The sequence below is a fragment of the Leptonotus elevatus genome, chromosome 1, assembly GCF_054856555.1.
Source record: "Leptonotus elevatus isolate MCC_2025b chromosome 1, RoL_Lele_1.0, whole genome shotgun sequence".
Lineage (NCBI taxonomy): Eukaryota > Metazoa > Chordata > Actinopteri > Syngnathiformes > Syngnathidae > Leptonotus > Leptonotus elevatus.
Window position 1 is genome coordinate 22831040 of NC_141239.1, and position 13740 is coordinate 22844779.

At 37.2% G+C, this 13740-nt stretch overlaps 1 protein-coding gene across 2 annotated transcripts in view; it reads left to right on the top strand.

Annotated features, from left to right (window-relative positions):
* cables1 (Cdk5 and Abl enzyme substrate 1) overlaps positions 1 to 10561 on the top strand; it is a 30163-nt gene extending 19602 nt beyond the window's left edge. For both annotated transcript variants that reach the window (XM_086085159.1, XM_086085167.1), the window contains 6 exons: positions 1966 to 2074; positions 3903 to 4059; positions 5609 to 5712; positions 8172 to 8278; positions 8360 to 8567; positions 8662 to 10561. In XM_086085159.1, coding sequence (XP_085941285.1) covers positions 1966 to 2074; positions 3903 to 4059; positions 5609 to 5712; positions 8172 to 8278; positions 8360 to 8567; positions 8662 to 8802 — 826 coding nt within the window. In that variant the 3' untranslated portion in view covers positions 8803 to 10561. The remainder of the gene's footprint in view (positions 1 to 1965; positions 2075 to 3902; positions 4060 to 5608; positions 5713 to 8171; positions 8279 to 8359; positions 8568 to 8661) is intronic.
* Positions 10562 to 13740: the final 3179 nt, after the last annotated feature.

A 13740-nucleotide genomic window follows, 5' to 3' on the forward strand; every position in this document is an offset into this window, starting at 1 on the left:
GCTCTCTGTCCCAACTTTTTTTGAGATTTGTTGGCACCATGACATTAACAATCAACATATTTTTCCATTAAAATGATACATTTTCTCAATTTAAACTTTTGACCTGTCATCTATGTTGTATTTTGAACAAAATATTAAAATTTGGCACTTTCACATAATTACATTCAGTTTTTATTCTCAATTTGTATAGTGTCCCAACTTTTTGGGAATTGGGTTTGTACCTGTTGGCGTGCTAACACCATGCTAGCAAGAAACAAAAGGGAGGTTAGCAAACTTTGATGCCGGAGGTGAGAGATGAACTAGCTTAGCGCTAGCAACGATGAGGCTAGTAGTTATAGTAGTGGATTTAAAATCGGGAAAAAGAGCAAAACATCTTTTGTTTTGCTGTTAGTCAGTGTACGACAAAAGTAAGTTATTTTAAACTAAAAAGGTAACCTTCGTTGACACTCTGGTGTCGACTACAATCTGATACTTTTGAATGAGGTAAATGAATATGGCTTTAAAAATGTATGTTTGAAATAAAGTGCACTCCATTGACCATTTTGATCAAATTGGAAGTGAATGCACTTCCACATGCATTCAGTTTTTATCCACAATTTGTATAGTGTCCCAACTTTTTGGGAATTTGGTTTGTAAATTGAGAGCACTTATACTGAGTTTTATCTAGATCATGTTTACCATATTGACTTACCTCATGTTAACCTTTTAGTTTAAAATAACTTACTTTTAACCTCCATGATCCCGCACCATACTTTGGCTAACGGCAGAAAAAAAATATATATATATATTTTCTGTTTGGTTCTATTTTAAATCCATCTACATTGCGAGTAGCCTCTTCCTAGCTTTTGCTAAGCTAGTTCATCTATCAGGTTTGGCGTCCAAGTTTCATTTCTTGTTAGTCGGCCAAAAGCACGGCGTTAGCCGGCCAATTATTCCCGCAACTACTCACTGGCATTCAAATGAACTGCCGTACGTAGCTTACATGCATGTGCAGTCCCCACATAGCTACATCACATGTGCGCAGATTTTCCTCTCACGACAATATGCTGTGACACGTGACTTGAAAGATAATAAAAGTAAAATTGGTGGTCCGTTGTATCGAAGTACATTTTGGAGGGCCTAAAAACACCCAATATAGTACATTTTTGTTGACACTTTTTCATAGCTTGAAAATGGCCTGTACAAGTAAAAAATATTTGTAAATTTGTGTTCTTGAGTCACAATGTTAGCACTTATAAGGGCTTTACAAAAAAAAAAAGGGTACTGTACCTTAAGCTAGCACCTGAGTAGAAAAACATCCATAAATGTGAATAGTCAACGCTCCTTTTGAGCTGCGTGTTTATGTACCGCAATGCTAAGCTAATGTCCATGCTATTATCTTTACCTTGCTAACATGAACGCTACATTGCCAAGTGTTTTAGCCGGCTCTAGTCTACTGTTTATAACAAGAGCAGCCCAATTGTCAATGGCGCCACAGCGCCATTTGCTGGTGATGTGGCAAATTGTGGAACTCACAGACAAACGTTTATTCTACAAGGCCCGTTTTGGGTGGCCTGGACACTTTTTACTCCGTCCGTTGGTTCTGGGTCTGTTGAAATGACGTCCACCGTACTAACGTGCTGATACACTGCCACCCAAGCTAAACCAATACTTCTATCAATCTGTGAAGGTCAAAATTGGAACAAGACCTCGGAAATGACAAAATGGAGTTAGCCCACTCTAGTTCTCATAATAGTTCCTCGTAGAAGTGAGCTGGAGGCCCCTCCCCCTGTCTCTTTTCCTTCTTTCCAATGACCTCCTGCAGCCGTATGACATTTCAGTCAATGGCCTAAATGTTCCCTCCCAAAGGGACACTTAAGCTACCCGCAAGGAGAACGCCACAAACAAAGACTCGCCGGCTGCCAGTTAAAGCAAAATAAATAAATAAATAAGTAGTAGCTGTAAAAGTTTTGTGCTCATCATCAGGGATGTGAAGATGGAGGCGGCGGGGCGCCAGCGACACCCGTCGGGAGGCACCAGCGCCAAAGAGATGGTCATTGGACTCGAGGGCGTTGAGCTCGGGGCTGACGGGAAGGTGAGAAACAACCATGTTCAATAAAAAACAAAACAAAAAACAATCAGTTAAACTAAGTCATTATTTACACCATAAACCTGGTTGTTGTGAAAAAATCGGGGAATTGTAATTAATAAATTAAAACTATGAAAGATAAACGCAAATGGTGGTGGCTTGTCCCATCAGGAGTAGCCACAGCAATGATTTAGTCAAATTGTTATTGCACATTTTGAAACTAAAAGTTTTGGGTTATAATAGTTATGGATTTGTCATTATAGTTAGTTGTTTTTTTTTTGTTTTTTTTTATTTATCAGTTAATTATAATTACATTTTGTAGTAAGTATTTTTTTATTAATTCATTTTAACTTATATGTTTTAATATTAGTTTTACTTTATTTTTTATTGGTTCATTTTGGTTATAGTTTTATTTTATTTTTTAATATATGGAGTATTTGTCAAGAGCAAGATTATAAAAAAATGGGTCACTAAGTATTGTTTAATAAAGCAAACTGGACTACAATTCTCAAACAATTGACCTTCCTTCTCCTGTAACTACAGATGTACAGCAATACCAAAATAAATACTAAAAAGTAAAAACTAACCCCGAAAGCTCATTTATGATATTAACTGAAAAAGATACAAATTAAATAAATTTTTACTATAATCAAAATCGGTTTTGGTTGCATGAAGATGCAGTTTCAGTAGTTGTTTTTTTAAAGGTCCCATAGCATTCAACTTTTTAACATACTAAAATAGTTCTCAAATGTATAAAAGACATGTCTGTGACATGCATTTGTCAAAATTGACTTAGGCTCTAATATTTTTTACTGTCCTAAAAAACGCACCGTTCAAAACAGCCTGTTTTAGGAGTGTGTCACTTTTATGTAAATAGCTGCACCAGGCCACGCCTTCTCTCTCGAAGGGGCAGTGATTTTGGTCACGGTAGCTATGTGCTAATGTTGTGAATGGAAACGACCGGCCATGGGAGCAGAAGAAAAGAACAATACAGATATGTCTTTTACACATTTGACAACTATTTTAATATGTGGAAAAGTGGCATAACGTTTTACCATAAGAAATAGTAGCATAACGTTACTATAGAGACGATGTTGTCGCGTTAGTTTGTGATTGTTTAGGCAATGGTTATTTTGCAGTAACCGGCAAATTTCCCGCGAACGTTATTTTGCCGTTAATGCTTGTAGACATTTACAAGCGGTTAAGAATAACACAAATGTGCACATTTAGGCCACTGCGCGGTCGCAACGTGCAAGCCGTCTCGTCGAAAACCACTTAGCGGCCGGTTAGCATCACAAAGTCATGTCAACAAGGTGGCGAGTTGCCAGTCACGGCAAATTAACCGCCGCGGATTGTGTCTTGACAAAACAATACGCAACCGCTTCATATTATCCAACCACCGTCTGCTTTATCATATTTGACCTCTTGTGACCAAACAACCTCCACACGACAAATGTAGCTCCCACTTTAGGCACTAAAAATACACCAGTAATATGGTAGAAGATGCACATCGCTTATGAGAAAGGATAGGAAGGAAGGCTAAATCAAAAAATTGTCAACTTACATCTTTCCCGTTTGCAGTCGTGTCACACTGTTGGGACCGATCCATTATGTTTAAACGTGTTGCAAATCACAGCTCTGAACAGGCTTTCACTAACAAAACAGTCCTTTGAGAAATTTTAGAAAGAAGGGAGAAAGCTAAAGAAGTCGCGGACGGACTTTTTTCAGACCTGTTTGGATTGGAGACAGAAAACCCCCCTGAAGTGCATTTTCATACTATGGGAGCTTGACATTTTATTTTGTTAAAATTCCTGAATAACCTTGGTGTGTGCAGACGGTGTCGTACACGCAGTTCTTGTACCCGACCAACGTGCTGGGCGGGCGGAGGAACACCATCGACTCCACGTCGTCCTTTTCGCAGTCTCGCAACGCCAGCCATCGCAGCCTTAGCCTGGCTCGCGCCAACAGCAACCAGAGCAGCCTGGACACCGGTTGGTAAACGCCTCACCACCACTTACTACGCTCACTCCGTGTCTTATTGCCTGTTTTATGTGATTTGTTAGGTGCCGCTGTTTTGGTTAGCAACTGATGGGCTTGACAGATTTGTTATTACAGTTGCTAGTGAATGGGCGCGGGGTTATTTGGATGATACAGTTGCCAATTTATTGGGGCGTGGCGTTTACAAATTGGCCCCTGGTGCCTGTTTGTCTGATTAACATGAAATTTAGTGGACACGGGACACACAAAATCACTCGGGGACAAAATTGAACAGTAATGCAGCCATTTTGGAATTTGACACCGGCCTGGCCTGTGAATAGATAAAAAAAAAAAAATGTATACATAACTATACAACAACATTTGAGACGAAAAATGGGGGTTTGCCCACCACTCAAAAAAATTGTAATCTTGAGAAAATAATCCAGAAAATTGGTGAATGCGGCGGTCCAATTTATAGTATAGTTTTTTTTATTTTCTTTCTTTTTGTAGAGAATTTCGAGGATAAAGTTACATTTCTTAAATTCATCTTTTAACTAATTATTATTTTTTTCTCGTTAATTGACTTTAATATGTAATTCCGGCTGTCTTGGAAAAATAGGACTTATTTCTTTTTTTCTTGAAAATAAAATAAAACTTAAATCTTTTTTTTTTCTTAAAAAAGTCATTATCTTAGAATTTCCTTTTTGGGGGGGAATAGGCAACTTTTTAATAACTATTAAAGAGTCCCTGAACCCAAACATTTAAGAACCCTTACTTAACTCATTCACTGCCATTGACGGCTTTAGACGTCAAAAATTCATTTGAACTATTTCTATTAGTTTAACATTGTTTCCACTTTTGTTAACAAGAGTATGAAAACGTAGAAAAAAGTTTTTATTGTACATTTAGAACAGATATAAAATTTGTGATTAATCATGAGTTAACTATTGAAGTCATGCTATTAATTACAATTAAAACTTTTAACCGCCTGACGACCTAATTTTTACTAATCTTTTCTTTTTTTGAAAAAAGATTATTAAAAAAAGATTATTAAAAAATTAGGGCGTCAGGCGATTACATTTTGTTAATCGTAATTAATCACATGACTTCAATAGTTAACTCACGATTAATCACAAATGTTATATCTGGTCAAAAATGTACAATATTTTTTCCCTAGGTTTTCTTACTCTTGTTAACAAAAAGTGGAAAAAAATGTTAAACTAATAGAAATAGTTCGAATGAATATTTGACATCTATAGCCGTCAATGGCAGTGAATGAGTTAATGAATACTTATTACCAACTACAAGATCACATTACCACAACCAATTAACAAAATTAATTTACTTTTTCATTTGATGTGAGCCTAAAATTGAAGTATTAAAAAAATCTTTAAATTCGTTTTCTGTCAGATTAATAACCAAATGTTAAGTCACATTTGTCTTTTATCTTCGATTGGCTTGAACATGGAGATAACAAATTATTTGACATTTTTCGCTTTTTGCAGTTTAATTTGAGGACGTGCTCTCAGTCCCATTGTTGTTTTTTTATGATGTCATTATCAGGCAACGACCTGAGCGACTTTCGCGAGTACGACCCCAATCTTCTGGATGACCCTCAGTGGCCTTGCGGCAAACACAAGCGAGTGCTCATCTTTCCATCCTACATGGTGAGTCAGTGAACGCAACACAGAGTGCCAAAAGTCGCACAAGTGACTCGAATGCGTTTGTTTTGACATTTTTGTCGATGCTATCAGCCAGTGCGCGTTTATAATTAGGTGTTGGTCATTTTCCCACAGAGGACAATAAAGTCTGAACGGCTCATTTGTGTGAAAGTCAGCCAGCAGGATGTTGTTTTAATCAGTCATGGTCAAACTCTGGAAAAATAATCACACACTTGATTCAAACAGACGTTTGTGTCCCAATGCAGAGCGGATGTTACATGACTCGTGCATTACACGAGCGTTTTTGAACGTGCCGTCAAAGCCAGGTTGTGTTTTTAATTTGTGTTTTTTTTCCCTCTTCGCTTCCTCCAATTGCAAAAGGCCAGCCAGCGTTACACAAGAATGGCCATTGTGGAAGCCGTACATTCCTCACATTGCTCCGCGCTCACACTTTCAATATAAAGGTGGGAGGTTAGGTTCATGGTGTATGTGGGATTTTTTTTTTTGTTTATGACGTTTTTGAGGCCATTTTGTATTTGCTTGCGTGTTGGAACCCCTCTTGCATTTTAGTTCCATTGTGTCACTCAGCAGCCTTTATAAAGTTCTTTTTGGGCCAATGTTTACTAGTACATTTGAGTCTTTTCAGTCTGTTTTGGGGGCTGCAGTCAGATTCAGTAGCAGGGATCCAGAGATTTGTTTTTATCTTGCCTGCCATTTTAGGCGTGCAAGAAGAACATTTAGGGACGCATACTGTGTCGACTCATTTTTACTATTTTACTGATAAATGGGCTGAAGTGTGGAGCAGTCTATCAGCAACAAAAAAAAAATATTATTATTTTTTAAATATAAAAAAATAAAAAATAAATAAAAATAAAATATTGGTTGCAACATGCACAAGTACATGAAAATATTTATTTACACACTTTGAAGTTTTAGAGGCAGTAGACCAGATTTTATTTTTGTACCTTTTTTAATTGTATTTTATTTGTTTGTATTTTAATTAATTCACTTTAATTGTATATTTATTTTATGTTTTTTAGAAATATTTTATTTTAAAATGAAATTAACAGGAAAGAGTGTGTTTCCTTGTTTTTTCCCCACCCACATTTTATTATATTTCATTTGTTTTAAATTTATATTCTTTTGTATAATTCTTATTCATAAATACAGTACAGGCCAAAAGTTTGAACACACTTTCTTATTCAATGCATTTAATTTATTCTCATGACTGGTTACTTTGTAGATTCTCACTAAAGGCATTACAACTATGTGTGAACTGATGTCGAATTATGTATTTAACAAAACAAAAGGTGAAATAACTGAAAACATGTTTTATAGTATAGATTCTTCAAAATAGCCATCCTTTGCTCTGATTACTTTTTTTGCATACTCTTGACTTGATTCTTACCTCTGGGAACTCCTTAAAGACTTGGAAAACCCTTTTAGGTGACTACCTTTTGAAGCTCATCAAGAGAATGCCAAGAATGTGCAAAAAAGTAAGCAGCGAAAAGAGTGGCTTATTATTATGTAATTAGTTTTTTTGTTTGTTAAGTACTTAACTCCAAATGTGTTTGTTAGTTGTCATAGTTTTGATGCCTTCAGTGAGAATGAAAATAATGTCATCAAAAGAAAGCATGTATTGAATGAGAAGAAAATAGAGTATTAAATAGTTACATTCTATATTATTTTATTTATTATTGGGTATATAGATATTATTTGGCCAATATATAGAAAACGGAAAATATTAATTTAATTAAAAAAAAAACATACACAAACGAAACAAAAAACATAACCATTCACTGCCATTGACGGCTATAGACGTCAAAAATTCATTTGAACTATTTCTATTAGTTTTAAATTTTTTCCCACTTTTGTTAAAACAAAAAAACTAGATTTTTGTATTTGAACAGATATAACATTTGTGATTAATTTTATTTAAGTATGTAATACATTAATTTTAATATTTTGTCTTAAAAAAACATTAAAAAAAAAAATTAATCGTGTGTTAACTAGTGAAGTCACGTGATTAATTACGTTTAAAAAATGTAATCGCCCGACGCCCCTAATTTTCAATATTTTTTTCTTTAAAGAAAAAAAGAAAAGATTATTAAAAATTAGGGACATCAGGCAATTAAAATTTGTAATCATAATTAATCGCATGACTTCACTAGTTAACTCACAAATTTTACATGTGTTCTAAATGTACAAAAACAAATCTAGGTTTTCATACTCTTAACAAAAATGGGGGAAAAAAATGTTAACTAATAAAAATTGTTAAAATGAATTTTTGACGTCTATAGCTGTCAATGGCAGTGCAGTTAAAAAAGCCAAAAGCCAAAGGATAGCAACTGAAATAAAAATGGAAATGTATTGATAAAAAATAAATAAATTAGGAACAGCTGTCAGTATGATGCAATGCAGTTGTACAAAATAAAAATGCGCCAATAAAATCTCGTGTTTGTCAGACGACGATCATAGAGTACGTGAAACCCTCCGACCTAAAGAAGGACATGAACGAAACCTTCAAGGAGAAGTTCCCTCACATCCGCCTGACGCTCAGCAAGATCAGAAGGTAGGACCTCGTTAAGCGGCTCCGTCCAAACCCCCCCACCCTCGTTAAACACCCTTCCCTTGCCTTGTCTCCTCATCTTAGCCTGAAGCGGGAAATGAAGAAGCTGGCCCAGGGCGAGTGCGGCTACGAGGAGCCCACGGTGGCCATGGCCTTCGTGTACTTCGAGAAGCTGGTGCTGCAGGGCAAGCTCAACAAGCAGAACCGCAAACTCTGCACGGGGGCCTGCGTCCTGCTGGCGGCTAAGATAGGCGGCGATCTCAAGAAACACGAAGTCAAGCTGCTTATTGACGTAAGAGATGTCAACACAGTCAGTGACATCATGATATCCATATTTGGATGATTTGGGGTAGTGATTATTTTATTATTCTTGATCTATCTTGCAGAAACTGGAAGAGAGGTTCCGCGTGAACCGGCGCGAGCTGATCGCCTTCGAGTTCCCCGTGCTGGTGGCGCTGGAGTTCAACCTGCACCTCCCCGAGCACGAGGTCATGCCGCACTACAGACGCCTGCTGCAGACCTCGTAGCGCCGGTGGGCCCACGGGCCTACTTCTATTCACGGTACCGTTTGGTACCCGCTCTGCTGCAGAACTTCTTTTTTCACCCGCCACCATTTTGTATATTTCAGATTTACGCTCATTGATTTGAAAACTTTTTCTGTTGTGAAATGGATCTTTTTTTTTTTCTTTTAATCATCAATTTGTTTTGCGTATGATTGCTTGTGGCTCATGGATCGTCTTAAGAAGTGCACTTTTTTTTCAACAAGATTTTTTTACACAGCTCATTTGCTTCTACAGTCGGACCTTTTCTAGTTATATGCATGAGGAGACTTCTTTTTTTCCTTTTCATTTCATTGTGCTATTCCATTCACTTTGACCAGTGTCTTATCTTGATGTGCTCTATGTTAGAGTGTATTGCTAGCACCGTAAGGTGCTCTATGGATGCGGGTTGGGGTGGTCGTTTGTGGTTGCCAGAGGATGTATGTGGTGGTGGTGCATAAAAGGTAATATAATACCTGCTTCAAATTGCAAGTTCACTTTGGGGTTTGGGTTCTTGAGACTTTTTCAAGCGTGTGCTCAATTTTGCTAATCATTCAAAGAGCAATTCGGGGGGTTTTTTCATGGTAAAACCTCAAAATTATGAAGATTTTAGAGAGCTTTTTAATTTACCGACTGTCATGACAAGTTTGCTCTATATTACTTATTTGGTTGTTACTAACATAACTATGAGATTAATTTTTCAAAAATCTTTTCCAGTTTAATACATTTTGTAGGAACTTTATTTGAACGTATGCCGCCATTGTTATTTACGTCGCAACGCATTCAGCGCATAGTGACGTAGAATGGCGGCAGGCCCTCTGCTGAGCAATGTGAAACGCCTATCAAAAAAAAAAAAAAGCAAGGTAAGCCTCCGTAGCGTTCCTAAAGGGACGATCAAAACTCTTGAATGTGTCTGGCGAATGACGAGAGCACGGCGTGGGGGACGGCAGCTCTCCCGATCGCATGTTGTTTCTTTAGGAACGCTACAGGCTTAACTTGAGACTAACAGAGAGCCTGCCGCCACGACGTAAATAACAATGGCGGCGTACGTCCAAATAAAGTTTCTACAACATGTACTAAACTGGAAATGATTCTCGAAAAATAAATCTCACAGTTGTTATTAACAACCAAATAAATAATTTAGAGCAAACTTGTCATGACAATCGGGGTTCCTTTTAAGGATATCACTTCATTTGGGTATACGTCAATAAAGAAGAATGGAATTTGACCCAAAATGGCTGCTTCAAACCAAAAACGTCAGACTTTCTGCTCTTGACTTTTTCGTGTGTTCTGTTATGATTGTGACAGCCACTGAATTTCATGTCAATTGTCAGGTTTTGTTTTTTTGTTTTTGTTCCATGGGGCGCTACAGAGTGAATTTTGCAGAAAGGTTGTGTTCGGGACCACCAAGTAAAGTATAATAATAAAATATTTACCAGGATACTTGGCAATGTCTGGTGCTCAGGCCCTAATATATATTCACTTGATTTGGAATGTCTTATTGTATTTCTCCCTCCAGGAATAAATAAATAAAAATGCAAAAAGCTAAGACATATTTGCAATTCCATTGATTTAGAATAAAAAAAAAGAAAGACAAAATATTGTCGAGAGGTTATTTTCAAGTGGATTTTTTTGTTTGTTTGTTGCTGGCACACTCCAAAGATTTCAGAAGTTAAGAAGACTAAAGGGCAACAATTACTACTGTTTGATTAAGATTGTAAATAAATCACTTTGCTTGTCAAATCGATGACTTTTTTTTTTTTTGCTACATTGTGACAATAAACTGCCATATTCCGTTTTACTACAGAAACAGTGCTTCTGGCTTTTTTTTAAAAGAGCTAGCCAACTTTACACTAAACGGTGTTGAACTGTACTAATACAAATGAGAATCAAATGCTAACACTCGCTATACTAGCAATTAGCAAGACAGCATCCCGGGTACATAAAAGGCACCAAGACAGATCAATGAAGATTTAAACCCTGCTTTGTACTATCAAATGGTACAATTTCTAATGAGAATTGATCAAATGCTAACATGCTAACATACAAAAATGGAGCGACCCAAGTTGAGAAAGTGGCAAGGAAATTTCTACTGTGACTTCTAGCTGGAATGAAATACCAACGGTGAGATTTGGAGAAAGCACTAAGGTGGATTTTACTTACAGTTGGTATACATACAACACAACACAAGCACAAAAAGGCTCAAGGGCAGGCAGATCAATAAAGATTTCACATCATTCCCAAGTTTTATTTTTACCTTCCTTATCAACTGTTGTGACTACGATAGATATGTCACGTGGACTCTCCAACGTAAACAAGGCCCGGGTCAAAACAAACAGCAAGGACGCATGGCATCCACGGCTTAGTGAGACCCATTGACGGCCTAATTCCCCCCCTGGGCAGCTCATAAAGGCTTCCATTGACAGGCATCATTGTGAAACCGTGTAACGTCCTTTGGCGGCATGTAATGCCGCCTGGAACATAACATTTGCCTGAGGTGGCGTTTTTCCAGCCATCGTTCCTGTGACTCGGGACTTTTCCCGGGTAAACACGGAGGTCAGGAATGTGGGGCACAGTAGCATATTAGCACACTTATTTGGCCTTGCTTCTTATTCTTTTTAATTAATTTAGGGGAAAGTAACCAGAGCTACTGTCCGGCCACATGACGTCCATGGGATCGTCTTCATGTTCAACAGAGCTACCTAATCCCTTTTGTTCCAGCCCGATGAGAGACAACGGAATCCGCTGTAATTGCAAACCAGTGACGCAAAGCAATACATTAAACTCCCATCACACTTACTTATTAATAAACCTGCTAGGGGCCTCAAGGTCATATCAATAAGTTCAAAGCAAAAGATAATAAATAGAAACATTCCCATAGAATTTTTTAATGGCACTGGAACACGTCGCAAATCTGTAACTGACATTTCTTTGTCTAATAGCATAGCGACCAATGTCATATTACATGTTTTTGGAAAACGGTGTTTAAAAAAAAAAAGGGGAGGGGGGGAAGCACATATGAGTCCTGTTGCTTCAATTCAACCTTTACAGATTATCATGAACTGGATGATAGAAATATTCAACAAAAATAACACAACTCTAGTTTTTTGTTTTTTTAGCAATTACTGTATATTATTACTATCAGGCTAACGATTTGTGAAAGATTTATTGCGAGTTGTACTTGCCTTATAGGCAACGGTTTTAAATATTTAAATAAATTAAAAGGCTTTATAGCCTTAACAAAATGTAAAGTGACAACATTAAAAGCTAGCATGCTAACATATATCATGCTAACAGCGGACAGCTGTGTGGACTTCTAAGTAATAATGTTAAATAAAAAGGCTTAAGGTTAGCATGCTAACAACCTGCGTGGACTTCTAATAATGTTAACTGTGAAATAACTCACCAATGATGTGCTAGTCCGACGAACCAAAGTTCAGAGAACACAAAGGAAGCTCGATAAGGATTTAACATTGTACTTTGTGGTCAGGCACTACTTTAAAATAAAGTAACTCAGATGCTAACACTTTTTATGCTTATTCATAGCAAGAAAAAGATCGAAGGTAGACCAATGAAGATTTTGTGCAAAAAGCAAACAGGATGAAAATAAAGTTTTCCTGCCATGCCTCTTAGATAATTCATAATTAAATCAACGGATCATTTCCATATACGAGTCCTGTTATCTAATGGCCGAGACGAGGGTGAGCCATTCAGCCATTTGACGAGGATCAGTTGGCAGACGGCCCATCAGAACAAATGTGATTGCTCTTTCATAACGTGTTCATCCAGACAGATGAGCCGGACCAAATGCTATACAATATTAATTAAAAACTGCATTGTGTATACAATTTCTATACAACAATATAATATCGACTTATAACCAATTCGATACAGAAATTGAGCAGCTGATTACATGCGTTGAAATGATCTGCTGAGAAGTTGAGTCAAGCCCTAAAGATGGCACAAAGACAAACTATTACATAAGCAAGTTAATATTTTAATATGCTAGCCAGATTTGTAAAGAGGACCCTCAGTGCATCAATAAGTGATAGGCTGCATGCATCACAGAAGTAAACGGGAGGGGTATGTACTCAATTTGGCTAAAAATGTGAGAAAAGAAACAAAAACTGCACTTTTGGACACACACAGATCTCATTCAATGTGTTTGCTTTTATTCTATTACTATTCACATTGTAGATTTTCACTGAAGGCATCAAATGAATGAACACGTGATGTTATGTACTTAACAAAAAAAAAGGTGAAAAAACTGAAGGCATGTTTTATATTCTAGTACACAACTCCACGTGTTCATTCATTGTATTAAATCTACACTCTTAAAAAATAAAAAATCATAGTAGATACAAGTACTCAACCTTTGTGTACGTGTGTGTACAATGAGGCCACTTCAGATTCGTTTCACTGCAGTGTAATGAACTCCAGCGCCCCACAGTGTTCAGATTTCCTCACTGCAGTAAGGAGGCCAATTCTACTAGTTTTATTTTTGGGGTGCAGATACCATTAAAAAAAATGTGAAAAAATACAATACAATCAGTGTATGTTATTCTAGCCACCCATTCCACACAGCTTGGACGTAAATACGGCAACACAGCCACTGCCTTACAACATCCTCCCAACACCCGAATCCACGCTAAAGTCAAACATTGCATAACTTAATGGCACGTTACTCCGGTTTTACCTGAGGTTTGTCACCTTATGTCGCCAAAATAGGGGAAGACGATCAAGGTCACTACGGTGAAGGTCTCATACCCTACATCTCGAGTGCCATCTACATCGTCACCGATGTATGAAGTTTCTACCAGTAGAAGATACTAAAAGACTATAAAAGCCGTTTCACACTGCATTTAACAACCTAACGGTGATGAACCCATTCATAATGGATCATCAAGTGCAGTGTGAAAAGGCCTT